Source organism: Centroberyx gerrardi, chromosome 18 (genome assembly GCF_048128805.1).
Source record: "Centroberyx gerrardi isolate f3 chromosome 18, fCenGer3.hap1.cur.20231027, whole genome shotgun sequence".
Classification (NCBI taxonomy): domain Eukaryota; kingdom Metazoa; phylum Chordata; class Actinopteri; order Beryciformes; family Berycidae; genus Centroberyx; species Centroberyx gerrardi.
The window spans coordinates 7,397,381-7,416,490 of NC_136014.1; the positions used below are offsets into that span (position 1 = coordinate 7,397,381).

The 19,110-nt window shown below is 41.6% G+C and overlaps 1 protein-coding gene across 3 annotated transcripts in view; it reads left to right on the top strand.

The window, feature by feature from the left end:
• Positions 1 to 19,110, top strand: part of ptprk (protein tyrosine phosphatase receptor type K) — a 107,224-nt gene that overhangs the window by 45,466 nt on the left and 42,648 nt on the right. For all 3 annotated transcript variants that reach the window (XR_013507432.1, XR_013507433.1, XM_071906994.2), the window contains exons 3-9: positions 2,043 to 2,203; positions 3,318 to 3,369; positions 3,462 to 3,520; positions 8,450 to 8,531; positions 10,083 to 10,198; positions 10,720 to 10,894; positions 18,969 to 19,081. Coding sequence is in view for 1 of the 3 variants with exons in the window: in XM_071906994.2 (XP_071763095.1) it covers positions 2,043 to 2,203; positions 3,318 to 3,369; positions 3,462 to 3,520; positions 8,450 to 8,531; positions 10,083 to 10,198; positions 10,720 to 10,894; positions 18,969 to 19,081 (758 nt within the window). In the remaining 2 variants the exon portion in view is untranslated. The remainder of the gene's footprint in view (positions 1 to 2,042; positions 2,204 to 3,317; positions 3,370 to 3,461; positions 3,521 to 8,449; positions 8,532 to 10,082; positions 10,199 to 10,719; positions 10,895 to 18,968; positions 19,082 to 19,110) is intronic.

Below are 19,110 nucleotides of genomic sequence, written 5' to 3' on the forward strand. Positions count from 1 at the left end.
TCTCTCAAGTCGTATCCACACGTAAGAATAAAAAACAAGAGAAATCAAGAATGTAATTATCAGCACAGTTGGAACTCATCTTTGACCAGTTAGATTATTGAGGTGGAATAAGAAACTATATAAAGAAGTAAATAAAATTGTGTTTTGGAATGTTTAGGTCTTGAGATGGCTATTGACTAATAATAAGTTTCAGTGGTCAGTATATCCTGTCTCAGTTACTCTTGGAGAGAATAATTTTCCAAGGAGATCTATATAATATTTCATATTAACACCGCCATCCCACAAGAACAATATTATTTATGGATATATAATGAATATTGTTTATTTTCCTACCAAATTTTTGTAATGGGACCCAAATTTCCTGTATGGGTTGCCATTAGTGAGAGCTCAGTAGGCCACCCTCAAAATGAGATAATAGAAGACAGGAGCTCCTTGTTGACCTTTCTCTTTAGGCAGGTGTTTGTTTTTAATGTTATATTCTGAGGAAATCTTTGCTGAGCACCAATGTTCTTTTACAGCAACGGCCTGCTTTACACTCACACATTTACACACATTCCCACCTGGAAGCTGCCCAGTACAAACACAGAAATGAGAGGAGATGGGGGAATGGACAGAAAAGAGTAGAGGAGAAAAGAGGAAAATTAGAATGAGGGATTTCAAAAGAACATAAAAGAAGTAGGGGAGAAGAGACAAGAAGCTAGGGAGAGGTTTAAAAAAGGAATAGAACAACCTGCCAACTTCACTTCACTTCACTTCTCTTCTCTTTCTCTTCTCTTCTCTTCTCTTCTCTTCTCTTCTCTTCTCTTCTCTTCTCTTCTCTTCTCTTTGTTTCCCATTCCCTCTGTTTCTTTGTTGTTCCTGGCTGGCTGCGAAACAGTCCCACAATCGCAAAGGAGAAACAAATGACAGAGAAATAGGAAGAGGGGGGCAGTGTTTTTATGCGTTTGGGGGGAAGTGGATCTTGTATTGTAAGCCCTAAAGGAATGAAAGGAGAGAGAAGCAGAAGGGAGAGAAAACATGGGGATATAAAGGGAAAGAATAAAGGCTGATGTTTGTTTTTTGTTTTTTTACGACAAGAAACCCACTGCTTGAATCTGACTGAAGGGCAAACCAGGGCAAGAAGGTGCAGGAGAGAGCAGGGGAAGAGGGGAGTGTAGGGTTGCTTTCAGTTCTTCGTGTACATCACTAATCAGAAGTCGGAGAAGCTGACCAGAAATCAGAAAGTCACAGGTTCAGTTCCCAGAACTGACAGCATGCACTCAATGTGGGCCAAAGATTGGAGAGGCGCTGGCTGGACTCAGACTCACAATGTTCCACATGAAGTGGTCTGTTGTTGGACTAGAATGTCCTGGTTTCATGGTTGGCTTAATATGCATTGGCATACATTAGAGACAACACACACACACACACACACACACACACACACACACACACACACACACACACACACACACACAGACATACTGCTTGGAGCCAACTATCAGAGAGATACAGAGACAGGAAAAGGGGATTTACGGGAAGTAGAAAAGAAAAGGAAAGACAGAAGGCTCTTTACTAGGCTACTAGTGATGGATAATAGCCTAGATCCAGCCCCATAAATCGTGTATTTATTTATTTATGCGTCTCTTTTAGCTGCTTTCCTGAATTCATCCTCTCATGAATCAATAGTATTTCAGTCCTCGACTTAGATCATTCCTGACCAATCACAGAGTTGGTTTACTCACGTAGGTACATGTAAACACAGGCTGAGGGCATGCAGCCCACAAATTGGTAAGTCCAGTCAGAGTATTCCCTGCCTCTACACTCCAACTAGCTCCTCAGAGGAAACCACTGCCAGTCCCTTCAAGCACTGTATTCAGATGGTCCTGTGGTTTACCAACAAATACAACTGCAAATGAAAATGAGTGATTCATGGGTGTGGACCCAGGTCAGATTCACAAACACTGTGAATCTGACCCACTTTGCTGTTAATGACTATATTAATGTAATGTAGCTTTGAAATGATGGTAACATGGTCCATGTCTCTCTGTCTCTATGTCCAGGTTCCTACATGTACGTGGATGTCTCTCAGTACGATGTTGGGGAGAAGGCCAGGTTTCAGCTCCCAGTCATGAAGGAAAACGATACTCACTGTATCGACTTCAACTATCTGCTCACCAGCCCCGACGGCTCCAGCCCTGGCACACTCAATGTCCTGGTGAAGGTGCGGAGAATGACTTTTTCCTTTGTTTATGAATAGAATAGAATAGAATAGAGCAGAAAAAATGAAAGCTTCATGTACTTGTTGACTTGTCCTGATGGGTCAAGTCGGATTGTACTGGTTAAGGTTCATTTTTTATGGTTATAACTACCTGGTAAACAGTCTGTCTTGTAATGGGTCAATTTCCTGAGACACTTAACGGCTGAAGGTGCTGCATGTAGCATTTTAACACTGATAAATCTTCACCACATTAATTTTGAGACATTAGTATAATTTCCGTAAACAGACAAGAAAATCTGCGTGAGACAGAGGCTACTGATCGTCCTGACCATAGTCTCATTGTACGGTAATTATACCAAGGTATTGCAATTAATTTGACAATGATAAATTGATGTTCAAAAATGCTACATATGCACCTTTAACATAGGAGTGTGTATGTATGCGTGTGCAAGACTCTGTGTGTTAAGATGTTTTTGTTACCCCTATTTCCCTATCAAAGTGTGGAGGATAGACGCAGGGCGGGAGCATCTAACTCATCGCTGGCTGCGTTTCATGATGCAATGATCAAAACTTCATCCCTTCCACTGGAGTTGTTTATTTCACACTCTTGTCTTCTCATCCTCATTTACCATCGGGGATTGGACTTCAAAGCTTTTCTTTGGATTTGAGGTTGTTAGAACACACAATTTCCAGTTATTTTTAATGGGAAATTACCATTTTCCTGGTTTTGTTGCTGCTTTGGGCAGCAGGCTGGTGTTGTGAGTAGAGAGGCTGCCCTTCAACTGGATGACCCAGGGTCAAGCCCACTTGTTCGCAAGCATCCGCCCTGCTGAAGTGTCCTTGAGCAAGACACTGAATCCCTACCAGCTCCTGCTGCTAAACTCCCTGTTGATGGGGGCAAGCAAAAAGAGAATTTGCCTACAGGGATCAATAATGTATAAAATTAGTATTATTTTTGTGTTCTTGAATGCATCTCAGTGTAATGGGAAAGAGGCCTTTTTGAGCCCGTCAGGAGATGCAGCGGACCATGTTTTATTTGGCTGACTTTGGCATGATATTTGCTTTGCGACTATGATTGTGTGTGTGATAGTTATTCTGTGTTACTATGCGTCTCTAGGTTAACAAGGGTCCCTTGGCCAACCCCATATGGAACGTGACGTCCTACACTGGTAAAGACTGTACCACTTGGATTCTCATTTCACTTTTTCTGACACTGTTGTGATTTTATTCTGATCGTGTTGACTGTGATTTTGTTGTTTAGGTAAAGACTGGCTGAGAGCTGAACTTGCTGTCTCCACCTTCTGGCCTAACGAATATCAGGTAACACTCTGAATATTATGATTATTAGTATTATTATTATGGACTGACTGCCTTTATGCCTGCCGCCTTTATGATGTACATATTTCATTTTTTTCAGTTGCACAGTTCATGTGAACACACATGCACACACATGCTGTGAGGCAGGAAGCTGATTTATTTGTGTTGACTGAGGCTCAGGAGGTGACGATTAGGCTAGAAAGACACTGAGAAAGACAGGGAGGGAGTGTGCATGTGTGTGTGTGTGTGTTGTGTGTGTGCGTGTGTGTGTGTGTGTGTGTGTGGGGGGGGGTTACCATAGTGGTCTTTGACATTGTTGGCGATGCTGTTGTGTCTGTTGTTTGTTCTTTTTCATTTTACCATGTTTCCATTCTTTCAGCATGCTGTAAACCAAGAAAATTCAGATTCATATTTAACAGTAAACATTGTAAACATGTCTACAGTTGGAGCTTTACCATCTCACCCCTACTCTCTCCTTCTTTCTCTCTCATATTTGCATTTCTCAAATGAGCTTTATTGATATAATATACCTCAGCTCCTGTTGCCAAAGTAAATGGTGACAAACCATGTAGACAGTAAAGGTTAACAACATTAAATAAGAGGTAATTGAGTAATATTCTGACATAGGCACCCAATTAACAAACAACAACATCAATAAATCAGTCGATATAGATATAATCAACAACTACAACATGTATAGTAGGTTGTGTTTCCTTTGTGTTTAGTGGATCATTTGTCCGTCCTGTCTCATCAGGTGATAAGCTGTTTATATGTGATGTATGTGGGACACACTGCCTTTTTGCTCCAAGTACACTACTGACCGCCTGTTTCTCAGGCTATCCATTGGATTTTGTCAACAATCTCCTCAGTTTGTCACTCTTATCACTCTCTCTCTCTCTCTCTCTCTCTCTCTCTCTCTCTCTCTCTCTCTCTCTCTCTCTCTCTTCATTTGAAAGATGCTTTATTGGCATGACTGTCAAAAATAATATGAATACTGCAAAAGCAATTTACAGTACAATTAACTGCGGTGAATATGATTTTACAATACAGAGAAATGATTAGGCTACTAATTGAGGTATAACAAGCAATAGTTGATTTATGGATTCCAATAATGACTGGTGTGAAAAACAAGGATATTTGACATAAATTGGCAACAGCTCTCTGTCATCTCTATCTCTCTCTTTTTTTTCCGTCTCTTTCGATCTCTATCTTTTTTTATTTGTGATTGTAGGGATCACAGCCAGTCAGCTAGTCTTTCTAGTTCTGACACTATACTGCTCATTAACAGTAGCCTCAGTAGACATACACACACACATACAGATCATGTTAATACCCACAGCCTGGGGACCTCTATAATGTTACTGTAAGGCGAAGTGTGAAAACATCCTCCAAATGGCCCATCTGGAGCTCAGTCCCCCTCAGCGAGTAGGGAGGAGATCAGCAGCATGAAACTCGTGTGTCAACATGTTTTAATTGAATATAATCATCCTGGTTTGCTGAAGCTTATGTTGTTTTTTCAGGCTGTAGAACAGGTTATTGGATTTGAGGTTATGAAGCTATTATTTCATGTTCCAACATGTTTCTGTGTTAGCACTTTAGCTGGAGTTGTAATGAGACCGGTTTCACCAGGGGAAGACTGTGCAGACGCACGTATAGAGCACACACACACACACACACACACACACACACACACACACACACACACACCACTATCTGGGGTAGACTTCATAATTACGTTTTTTGAATAACATTTAGCATTGCCTTTAGGTGCCGAGTAAGTTCCTTGACCATTGCCTGAAGGCTAGACCTAACCAAATTAACCAATCCCTAATTTTTTCACTGAATATTCGCTCTGTAACCACGTAATCATTTGAATTTTGTGTCACGTGGGATTGGCAAAGTTGTTTTTTGGGGTTTCTTTCCTGAATTTATCAGCAAATGGATTGTTCTCTGGACTGGGGTTGTGCAACTGTACAAATAGGCCTACACCTGGGATCTGTGAAGAACTGAATCCCTTGTCGGTAGAAATTCCCTAGCTGATTTTTTGCCAATTTAAATTACCTTGATCTTTGGTAGTTTAAATTATAGTCTAGTGCAGTACACTAAAATGGCAGCACAAACATAGACAAAAATGATGCTCAAGTTGATTTAAAATGTATTTAGAGCCAACACAGAAGACGCCTAAACACAGCTGACATTCCCCAGAGCTTTCCTCAGGGTGCGCTGGTTTTGTCCCATTTGAGTATCTTTTGCTACTGCTTCCTTTTGGGAATGCACCACCACCTGATGCTTGTTCATCAGTTCTTTTCTTGACTGCAAGGACTACTACTAATGCTATAATGGAAAATGGAAAAATGCCCCTTCCTTGCGGAGTTCAAAAAAATACATTTGAATTCAATCCCCATACAGGAACAGGGTGATATATGCGAGTGGTTGACAGGAGGATATACGCTATCGGCCAACCCTACTCTGGACCGATGATATTTCAGTCCTCCGTCTTCATCATTCCTGAGCAAGGACTTGTTTTACCCATGCGAGAACTTGTAAAAACAAGCTATCAGTAATCCAGCCTACAAACTAATGAGTCCTGCCAGAGCTCTTGACGCTTGCATGATCGACATATCTCCTTAGAGGAAACCACCGCCAGACCCATGAATCACCGAATTCAGATGGTCACGTCGCTGATGAGTAAATTCAAACAAAAATCAGAAATGAGCAATGGTTTGTGCCATGACCCCAGGCCTGGTGGAACTCATTCAAAACCCGTAGTTTCAGAAATTCATGGGCATTAATGTTGAAGTTATGCTGTTTTTAGTATTCTCTACAAAAAGTGAACTTCTCAGAGATGCGAGAATTTACACATATATACACGCACACATGCACACACAGGGGCAGAAGTCAGCAGGTCATGTTATGGCTTCAAGAGAAACGTGGTTATAATAACAAGCGGCTGCAATGATCAGCAGACCGCGGCGGCAGGCGGGCAGACAGGCCGGCAGTCAGACAGACGGAGAGATGAAGGTATTAAAAGTCAACTGATGCCTTTCTGCTCCGCTCCACTGTGAGCTATGAGTGAAAGATGATAGGAGAGAGAGACAAGATAGATTGGTAGGGGGGAGAGACAGAGAGGGGCAGAGTGTGACAAGCAGAGGATGATAAGCTATGGGTAAACAGTTCACAGCAGATTTCCTTTTACAGGTGATGAATGACAACAACCGCTCTCCTTCCCTCTCTCTCACTCTCTCTCTCTCCCTCTCCCTCTCTCTTTCTCTCTCTCTGACCCCTCCCTCCTCTCCTCCTCCTCTGTTCATTACAGCACTCCTCCCTGAGTAAACACGGTTAGAAAACAGAGACGGCAAGCGAGCGAGGGAGAGAAAGAGAAGAGGGGTGATGGGGAGAGAGAGAGAGATGCGGGACAGAGAGATGATGGAGGAAATGAAGAGTGGAGGGGGTAGGAGGACTAGAGGGAAGAGGAGGAGGGAAGGAGAGATAGATGAGGATGAGGAGAATTGACTTTATCCTCACCTCTGACAGACTGGTCGACAAAATGGGATGGTGGAAAATGGAAGCACCTGTTGACTGCAGTGTAGAAATATCACTTCAAGGACCAGGCTAGCAAAAAATAAATATCATAATCACAACTCACAAACTCATAATTTTTCAATGCCATAGTTTTTGTGTTTTGAAATACAGAGAAGCAAACTAGTGGTCTGCTTATTCACATGCTTTAATACCAGGTGCCAAGAAAATTTTCAACTTAATGACTGGAGTCAGGAAAATTATTTCCACTCAGCATTTTTGTATTTTTGATATTTACTTCTCAACAGTATTAACAGTATTCTTAACCATATAAGAAAAGGAGGAGAGACTGTTAGAGGCTGATAGAGGGGTAGCCGAATAGTGAGAGGGAGAATGAACAAGTGGAAAAGGAGAAAGAGAGGGAGGGTAGGAGAGTGACAAGCATAAATAGATAGAAGACGGATAGGCGGAGGGATAGATAGCATAAACATCAAATCAGTTGGCTGATGAAATGATCACAGGTGTGTGTGTGTGTGTGTGTGTGTCTAAATGAGTGTAGTTTAGGTGGCTCATAGCCTGCTAACCCTCCACCTTACCATCCACACTGCAGTGATTTTCATTACTTATCATTATCAATTCTATGGCAGCCATCTTAGGTATACCAGAGGAGATTACCATGATCCAACAGGAAGTGTCCCATCTGTCCTTTCTGGCTCAATGGCCAATGTCCAAATCTAAATCTACATTCACAGCAGTCTCTTACGAGATAATGCTAGCGTTGTATTTATCTAGTTTTATGCCCATTTCCAGTGGCTGCCAGTGACTTTCTGTCTGCCCCTGACAGCTTAGGTTCTGTCCGTCACCTTGGCAGCAATTTTGAATTGAAATGTGCTTACTTAGTAGCTTCTATGTCCAAAATGCATCTAAAACACCGTCCAGAGGCGCAGTTTGTGATTTGGTAACAGTGCTATAGAGGGTTGATGATTCGGTAACAGTGCTACTGAGGTTTGTGATTTGCAAGCAGAGCATTTGTTTGTTATGTAATTTCCATTTTCTCCTAGGAGCAGCATTCCCAGTGTTTTTTGCTGTTGTTGTATTTTGTGTTTTGTACATTTTTATTTTGCTAAAGCTGTTCCATTTCCAGGCTAATGGAGGGTCAGAAATGGAATTCGCTGCCTCACAGAATAACTTTCCTTCTCTTCTCCTCTGCATTTCTCCCTCCTCTGCTAATTTAACATTCCTTACTTTCATTATACATTTGTACACTTTGCAAAGCAGAAATTTAAACAGCAAATAAAAAACAAATTAAAATACACAGAGTATATCAATACATTCATCACATTCTTCTTAAATGTTATGTAGTTATGATGATGATGATAATAATAATACCAAAATCGGCATCTCTTTTCTCAGGTCATCTTTGAAGCAGAGGTTTCGGACAGCAAAGCCGGCTTCATCGCCATAGACGACATTCAGGTGCTCAGCTACCCATGCGGTGAGTCATTAGCATGCCAGCAATTAGTCCTAGTTCGCTGCATAGACGCTGATAGCTTTGGCCACTAATTAGACTGTACCTAGGATGGTTTCTGTTGCAGTTGAATGGGTAGATAAGTGGGAAGGTGACACAGGAGAGGTGGAAGGGAGAGGAGGGAGAGGGGGAGGAAGAACGAGGAGCAGAGAGAGGAGAGAAAGACAGTCTTAGGGAGGGATGGAGAAAAAGAAAGAGAGAGAGAGAGAGAGAAACAGACAGAGAGAAAGAGGGAGTGGGAGAGAGTGAAGCGGGAAATGAGACAGTATTAGGGCAATCATGGAGAGAGAAGATTCTGACCACTCAGCATTTTCACACACACACACACACACACGCGCGCACACACACACACACACACACACACACACACAGTTACACAAACACACTGAACAGTAGCTGTCTTGTCTAGTACTGAGAGGAGAGAGATGAGAGTTGCGATCCATTTTAAATTCTTGCTACGTTTTAAGTCCCCTTCTCTCCTTCCCTTCAGTGTTTCCTTGCTGCTAGAGCCCTCGATCTAAAAGAGTTGTGAGTGCAAAGTATTACCTGGAACTATACAGCCTGGTTTGTTAAACTATGGGTCACACGCCAGTTCCTAGTGGGTCCCCATGTGACAGCAGTGACAAGGAAGCAGTTACAACTCCTTTAGCTAGTGTGCTTCAGTAGATTTTTTGAGGAATCGATTTAGTAATTTGGACAATCAGGTCCATCTGTCTATTAGGAACTGTGCACTGAAATCAGTCTTGCACATTCCCCTTGTACTGTATGTGAGATTGTCCTGTTGGAAGTTGTCGATATTATAAATTCCTGGACATTTTTTGGCCAACGAAGGGATTCTGAGGAAATTTAAAAGCGCCCTGGTCTCTGAAAGGGAGAGGACCAGGGCACCTAATGGGAAAGAGAACAAAGATACCCTGTAGGGAACAAGTATTTGAAATGGAATTAGTCCTCAGTCTCCACAGTAGAAGCATTCATCCTCACAGCTGCATTTCTGGACACACAAGCTTGTGTGTGTGTGTGTGTGTGTGTGTGTGTGTGTGTGTTTTCGTTTCATCACCATAGTAGCTGCTATCTATGATTGCAATCACCTCCCCAGAATGAAAATGTCAAAGTCGAACTGCATCTTCAGGGCCTAAAAGGCTTATTTCATATCTTAGCATGGTAGTTTAGAATTGGAGTCTATGCGAATTATACCGGATGTGACATTGACGTTACCTCCCAATGGCAATAAGCTATCCTGCTGTGCTTTCTTTGGACTTCAGTAAACTCTAATAGCAGTAATAATAATAATATTCCTCAGGGTTACAAAATGTCCAGAAATATATATGCTTTGTAATAACCCGACCTATTTGTATCCATAATTCCCTCTGGCTCTGTCACCCCGTTTCCACTTCCTACAGCCAAATAAAACGAAACCAAAAGCATTTTAAAGCACAAATCATACAACCTTGCCATAACCTCATTACTAGTAGCATATTGATCTGATTTCCTCCATCACTGTGACCTCATTTCCTGTAGATAAATCCCCTCATTTCCTGCGTCTGGGGGACGTGGAGGTGAACGCTGGGCAGAACGCCACGTTTCAGTGTATCGCTACCGGACGAGATACATCAAACAATAAACTCTGGCTACAGGTACGGTCATCACCACACACACGCACACACACACATACATACGCAGAATGCCCCGTTTCAATGTATTGCTAGTAGATGAACAACAATCCATGACTACACACACGTATATATAGTATATGTATGTATATACAAACATATACTGTAGAGACATAGACAAAGAGGACAAAAAGAAAAAAGAAAGCACTCAATGTACCGCCCTCAGGACAGGTACTGTACATCCAACAATAAACTATCATACGCACACACACAGACACACACACACACACACACACACAGCTCTCTCCAGGCTATACAACCTAGCTGCTAACTTGATTAAGAGTTTAATAGCTGCTGATTTCATTATGGCTCTATTGTGGTGATGACCTTCAAACCTGCTGTCAGTGAGTGATGGAATGTGAGTGTGTGTGCACGGGCGTGTGTGTGTGGTGCAGTGCTGCCTCGCGACCTTGAGCAAGGCAGTCAACCCCCCCACCCCCATCAGCCCCTGCAGTACCGGCTCTGTCTACCTGTCTGTCTTTTAGAGGAGAAATGGCGAAGACATTCCTGTGGCTCAGACTAAAAACATCAACCACAGACGATTCGCCGCCTCCTTCCGCCTCAAAGAGGTCACCAATCAGGATCAAGATCTGTACCGCTGCGTCACCCAATCAGAGCGCGGCTCCGGGGTGTCCAACTTCGCTGGCCTGATTGTCAGAGGTGAGGATGTTTTTTAAGTTTGCGTTTTTCTGAGAGTATTTCTGCTTTATGTCAGTATCCAGTGGAAAGTAAGGTAAGTTAAGGCAGTGGTGACAGTCAGTAGCTTTGGAAACCAATTTCTCCTGAAAGGTTTTGGGGGCCCATTTTAATTTTCCCATGACCCTGTTGTTGACCCAGTAGTTTTTGTTTTTTTTGACCCAGTCTTATGTTATTACTATGAGACAGTGTAGTAAGCACAATTTTGAAAAGATATATCTTTCATATCAAGAGCAGATTCACTGTGTCAAATACAACTCGCTAATACAATATAGACTAATGAGCGAGATTGTGTGTTTGTCTATGTATATATATGTAAATGTATGTGTGTATGCCAGCCTTCTGCTTCTATGTGTGTTTATACATGTGCATGTGTGTGCGCACGTGCGTACGTGCGTGTCAGTGTGAACCGGCCGTGTTTGTGTCTATGTGCGGACGTGTATTGTGTGTGTATGGAAAATGTGTGAGAGTGTGTGTGTGTGTGCCCCGCGCGCTCTAACTGTCATGTGCAGCTGACATGTGGTTAATAAGGTGTCACCAATGTGTGTTTGAGATGGGATGCTTTATTCATTCACATCCAATAGCTTACATATTCAATTCATCTCCCAGAGAGAGAGAGAAGAGGAGGGCAGAGAGAGATAGAGAGAGAGAAATAGAAAGAGAGAGAGAGGGGGGGGAAAGGGGAGAGAAAGAGGGAGAGAAGGTGATGTGGGAGTGACAGAAGGGAAGGAGAAGAGTGGGAGATAGAAGGCGAATAGGGAAGGGGGGGGGGGGGGGGGGCGAGCGACGGGAGAAGAGGAGATGGTGAAGAAAAGTTGAATGTAAATACTCAGCTCATTATCCCCAGAATATCCATATCAGAATCAGGAATATGTCTGAATATGTAAACAGTCGAGCAGAGTCATGTTTATTATTCTGCATAAGAAATGGAAGAGGAGAGAGAAATGAGAAATCAAAGCAGCAGCGAGCATCACTCTCAATATGAATATGAATATTGGCCTGTCTCGCTCAGATAGTGGAGCGCTTACACTATCAGGGTTAGGGGTTCAATTCCGTGTCGCTCAATGGCTCTGACACTGCTGGGGTAAGGGTTGTCGCTCCCAGTGGGACCAACAATGAAATGGTTTCCTTTTTCTTTGGTCAAGAAAAACAAGCATTTTGGAGGTGCACGTTTTCCGCAGGACCCTGCTGATTGAGCATGAATATATGAGTGGCTCATGTTTATTTATCGTGAATATCTTATATGAGAAGAATATGAGAAGGCAGAGGAAAGAGATGAGGAATCGACGCAGCAGGAAGCAAGTGTCCAAACATGAATACAACCAATCTACATATATGAAAATATGGAGATTCACATTCAATAAGGCCGATTCAGCGCAGTGTGTTTGATAGCCGGGCGTCAATGGGAAAACCTGCCACTTTAACAATCCATGAAAAGTTGTTTTTTTGGAGCTATGAAGGACTCTGGCCATTATGAATATTGATCCAGAGTCTGGTTGTTAGAAAGATGTCACAATATAAGAATGAGGACTGCATGTATGAATGCAGAAAGAGAGGAGCCTCATGTTTATTTATTGGAAATATCAGATGGGAGATGAGCAAGAGCGAGAGAGAAATCAAAGGAACAGGGAGTATGTTTTTCTCAGTTCCTGAAAAGTCTGCTTATGGGAGATTCAAGGTTTCTGCAGGACACTGATAACTATGAATATAGACAGAGTTGAGCTGTATTACTTTTATGTTTTTGCTCTCAATATTTTATTTGTGATATTGATTTATCATGATATGAAACTGGAGAGAGAGAGAGAAAGAGATGACAAATTAGCAGAGGAAGAACCACATATCTGGTAGGAATCTGATGAATATGAAAAATGGAAGGAAGAGTCAGAGTAGTGTGCCTGAATACATTAAAAATGTTAAATGTATGTTAAAAATGTTCAACAACAGGACAGTAAGCCAGGTTTCATTTTCAATTCCTGAAAAGTGGTCCATTGGGAGATGTGGGACTGCTTCGGGACGCGTATACACAGACCCAGTCTATTGATATTTCTAACATGGAGATGACAGAGATGTACCATCAGCTTCTCCCTGTGTGTGGCAGGGCTGTCACGGCCAGAGAAAGACCAACAGAGAGGTGCATCATGGGAGAGACTTTTCTCTCTTCCTCCAGCAGAAATTTGAAAATGGACAGAATACATATTTAAGACAAAACCAAGACCAAGATGAACCAACTCCAAGTCCAAGACAAGAACAAAATGTGGTGGTTGGATGGATAGATAAATGGATGGATGAATGATATAGAGGAAGGAATGGTTAGATGGACAACAGGACGACAGCCCTGCCTCACAAGTTTTTCTGTAGGTGAACAGGATATATTAGAGTTAGAAATAGAAATAGAATTACAGAAAATAGGAAAGAAGATGATTATTTTTGCAATAACACCAATCTAGCTTCAATCATATATCAAAGTAAGTATTATCTGAATTATCTGTGTGTGTGCGTGTGTGCATGCATGTTGATTTCTATATAACTGATCTGGACATATCTCTTGCACTTTTTTGAAAACATGATTTTGTCCCTTCCACTCTTCCGACACTGGTTTGGTTCGTTTTTTACACCAAAGTTGGTGTTGTTTGGACCTTCAGGCCAATCACAGTGCACAAACAAACCCACAATCAAATGACAGGTGCAGACAGTTTAATCTGTGCCGCGGAGCTGCCAATTTGTGTTGAGAAAATGTTGAGAATTAGACATCCGGTCTTATTTCCAACCCAATGTGAGTGATGAGTGAAAACAACATGTTTAAGTGAATTTAACAGACAGAGTTGTCATTGTTATTTTCCTTGGCAATTTTCTGCACTGGCTACACATTATTCATCTTTGCAACTGAAATCACTAACATTTGTCTAAAGTTTGCTTGCTAGCTAGCATGACAAGGACAGATAAGGAATATGTAGCTATCTATTGTCTGATTGACTGTAATGTTAGCCAAATATGTGGCAGTGGTGTATCATATATTATCTTTGAGTTAATTTAAATAAATTTGCCCACAGACAGACATTAATCACATAACATATGAATACATACACATGCAGTGTTTCTATGAAAAGCTCTATTTGGGGGTAATAAGGTCAATGGTCAAATTATCACAATAGCTGCCAAGTTTCACAGTATTTGTTATGTGGCCTAATTTGTTTTTGAGGGTAAATAATGATAAAACACTAAAATTACTTCAATACTCAAGGTGCCACAAGTCATGCCAAATAGTCTAAAAATGCACAAAATTGCACTGGGGGAGAACCCCCGGACCCCCCACCTTAAATGTCCCTACCATTTCTAAACTGAAATCCATGCCCTTATATGTGTGTGTGTGTGTGTGTGTGTGCGTGCGTGCGTGCGTGTGTGCGTGTGTATGTGTGTGAGGGAGGTTTGTGAGAGTTTGACTCTCTGTATCCGACTGTGTGTATGTGTGTGTCACTAGTGGTTTGGTCAGAGCCTAGCTCTAATAAAGCCTTGCCCTCTGGTTACTACGGTGACAGAGCGCATCATCACGCCAGCTCGTATCACACACACACACACACATACACATACACACACGCATCACCATGCCAGCTCGCATTACGCACACAATCCATGGCCTAAAAAGCTCCTGCAACATTACTGTCACACACACACACGCACACACACATGCGCACACACACACACACACACACACACACACACACACACACGTATCAGACTTATGAGGACACTCCATTGACTTACATTCATTCCCTAACCCCCATCAGCTCCCTTAAACCTAAAATGGTCCACTCTCAAAATGTCCTTTTCTCTCTTTAACCTAACACACACACACACACACGCGCACACGCACACACGCACACACACACACACACACGCACACACACACACGCGCACACGCACACACGCACACACACACACACACACGCACACACACACACACATTGATCCACACTACCGCCCTCTCACTCTAAGTGTTAGTGACAGGTGGGGCTTCAGGCTGTATGGAACTGTAGAAAATCTGAAAACTACCACTGTTGGCTATCGATAGGGCTGAGACACACACACACACACACAGACACACACACACACTCACACACACTCTCCTCCCTTGTTCTCGAGGTCAGATGTCCTCCAATGAGTTCCATGGTGATGTCAGCAGCGGTTCGCGAAAGCTAAACTTTATTGACAAGGTTGCTGACGATGAACAACAAACAAGAACATGCCTAGTGGGCGCCGGTCACTGGGCAGCAACAAACTAACTGTCCTCTGTTTCTTTCTTTCTTTCTTTCTTCCTTTCTTTCTTTCTTTCTTTCTTTCTTTCTCTCTCTGTCTCCTTGATGTGACTCACTAGAGCATACATCTTACAGTAAATCAGAAAATACCTTGATGGTTGAAGCCAAGCTGCCAATCCCCCTGAAAATAAAATGCATCACGAGTTTCTCATCTAATATCAATAATAAAGGTGACAGTGGGGACAAAAGAAACTTAATCACACAAACGGATGAGGCTGAAAACGACACCTGCTTTTGAAGTTTCCATGATGTTGATTTTTCTTCTTCTTTTTTTTTTTGTTATTTACATTTGACCCAAAAATGAGAAATAATGAGAAGGTTCACACACGTGATTAATAATGAAAGCAACTGTGACAACAAAACCGTCGCAGAATCAATAATGATTTGTTATTTTTTTTTAGGTCAGCTTTACAAATGACAAGTGATGGAACAAAAAAAAAGACAAAATCAAAAGCGTGAACCCATTCCAGTATTGTTCTCTCTTGAGTCACGTAATGACCCACTTCCGTTCCTCACTGTTTCTTTTTTATCTCTATTATTTATCTTTTAGATGTTCAATAGGTTTTTAAGCAACACACACACACACACACACACACACATTCAAGTGCACACACAAGCATGCAAGCAGACAACCACATACACACATACACACACATTAGAAAAACTATCTTTTTATTTTATTTTATCTGAATATATATAGTATAAATGTATCTTTGAGTTATTTCTCTATTTGTTCATTTGTTTGTTAATCATCGACTTGTTTATTTTGTTTATTTGACGGCGTTGCAGGCTGACATGTTGTTGACGTTGGTTTTCTGAACTCACTTCAACGTTCATTATCTGGATTCAACACTGTGTGTGTGTGTGTGTGTGTGTGTGTGTGTGTGTGCGTGCACGCGTGCTGTCAAACTACAGTGTTTCATCTGTTGGTAAAAAGACATTTCCCAGCCTGCACCTCTCTGACAGCCGTCTTCAGCACACACACACGCTCACAGACACACACACACACACACACACACACACGCACATACACACACAAGGAGAACAGGAAGAGGTGACAGCAATACAAAATATAAATAACTATAGTTAAATAAATAACTACAGTTTTTCACAATTGCTTACACACATTTTCTGAAACTAGGGCTCATTTTCTCAAAACTCTAAACACAAAACACAAAACCACTAACATAAAATGAAAAACTCCACAAATCACTGGCAAAATGAAACACTGCATTCAAAACCATTTTATCTCTTTTCAAAATGGTATTTTGCAACAAAATGACACACACAACCATCACATGAATACATCTTTCTAACAACCGACTACACACTGATGTGCTTAACGGAAAACACTATTATGAATATCTCATCAGTAGGCTTATGCCTTTTGCATTGTCAGAGTTAGACTTATGCACAGCAGCCTGTTGTAAAAGGCTGTTACAATAATGTATATATACACAAATACTGTTACGCCTAAAATACTTTATTTCAATCACAAATAATCTATTTCAACACTTGAATATGTGTTGGATGTGTGAAGTGTTCTACATACAAAACACAATGCAGTTGGCGAAAAACAGAAAAAAAGGTTTTCTGTAAAAAAAAAATGTAAAAAAAGAGGCTGCATCCTGCCTCCTATTTGGGTCGGACAGCACCTCATCTACATCACAAGCCATGTTCACACAGACTGGTCGTCTCTCAGTTCTGCAGAAGATCTAAAAACATGATGTGATTGGTTATGGTACAAGAATATTTTTCAACATGAAATGAGACATTACTGTAACATTGGCCAACCATCACTGAGTAGCACAGGCCTAGTGATATGTAGGACTATAGTATACTATAAAGAACAGTAGCATGGTGTAGAGAGGCGTAACAGGCATGTAGCCTACTCTCTACACCATGCTACTGTTCTTTATAGTATACTCTAGTCCTATTTCTGAATGTCTGGATGATGGAAGCAGCAGTGAAGCTCAGGTTGGTCTGGACTCTCTGCCCAGCCTCCCTCATGCTCAACCCATGTGGACCACATGGTGAACCAAAGTGACCCGGATCTCATCTGAGATAACTGTTCTCCTTGCTCTTCTTTTTCCTCTTCCTCCTCTTCCTCCTCTTACTGTCACTCCTCTTCCTCTCGCTCTCACTGCAACATTGGTTTCCATTGTTCTCAAAAGCAAGAGAGCTCACCTGTGGCCTTTTTTACAGTGCTAAAGCTCTGATTTCAGAGTGAACAATTCAGATATTAGTGTTTATATGTGTGATGAGTGGATGTGGCCAATTGGTAAATGAAGTTTAGCATTTGGGATGGCAGTGCTTCCAAATGAACACATGTGATTTTAGTTTTTGTGCCTAAGGTAGAGAATGAGAGAAAACTACACATTACTGTGTGTAGTGTTTTGCAAAAAGTGTGATAGAGAATTGCAAACTGAGTGAAAAGCAGAAAATGTGCTTGTAGGTTTGCAGACTTAGTTTAGGGATTTGATACATGAGTTTCAGGTTTTAGTGATTGTGTCCCAAGTTCCAGTTTTAGTGTGTAAACAATTGTGAAAAACTGTAAAGGAACAACGTGCACAGTAACACACACACAAACACACACACACACACACACACACACACACACACAGATAATTCAGATAATACTTTGATATGATGTGATTGAAGCTGGATTGGTGTTATTGCAAAAATAATCATCTTCTTTTCTATCTCCATACAGACAGCAAAACTGAGTGTGTATTGGTGTGTTTGAGAGTGTGTGTAGGTGTGTGTGTGTGTGTGTGAGAGAGAGAGAGAGAGATGTGTATGATTCATGGGAGATAGATGTTTATGGATCAGAGTGTGTGTATCTGGTGTGATAGTAGTACATGTGTGTGTGTGTGGTTAGTGTTTGTGATTAATTAATGTGTGTATGAACTGTGTGTGTGAGTGTTTGTCAAGTAGATGAATCTTTGATGCAGCGTGTGTGTTTAGGTTGTTTGTGTGTGTTGGGCTGTCGGCTCGTCAATCAAGTGTGCGTGACAGCTAGCACTGATCTGATTCACTGGCCCTGAACCTTCACACATCCATCAAACACACACACACACGCACACACACACACACACATTCACTGAGAGGATCATGGGACCTAGTGCCTGGCTCAATTTCAAATGATACTGTATACTGTCTGATGAAGCAGAAACGCAATCAGATAATCTTTAATATTAAAATGCCACTGTGGAATCTCTTGTTTTTATACTTTTGAACATTTTTATACACTGAACATACAAAATAGTAGGGACACTCACTCTTTTCATGAAGTACAGTGATGAGGTGAATCCAGGTAAATCCCTTATCCCTTATTGATTTCCCTTATTAAATCTATACCAATCACAAAGAAGGAGAAGTAGATAAAGAGAAGCAGATGAGTTAGAGAAGGGTTTTTAAGCCTGGAGACAATAGAGACCCTAGTTTGGTTGGGTCATTTTTGAGTTCACCACCACCATTTTGTGTCCTTACTTCAATTAAAACCACCCGGTGGCCCATTACCCTAACCAGGATTTGCATCCCACCCAAACCCTAATGGCTGCAGTGTGTTGGACATGTTGGCTGTTTTGTTCTCCCTGTCATCCAGTGAAAGCAAAAAAAAAATCCTGCTTGCATTTTCTGCAATTAGCAGTCTGTCTTGGTGTCTCAGCTAAATTTGTATGGTGTAATTTAATTGAACTTGTTCATTGTGTTCCTCTCCTCAGAGCCTCCTCGCCCCATCGCCCCGCCCCAGCTGCTAGGTGTCGGCCCTACGTATCTGCTGATTCAGCTCAATGCTAACTCCATATTTGGAGATGGGCCTATTATACTGAAAGAGGTATGTTTTCCAGGCATCATAAGATCTGA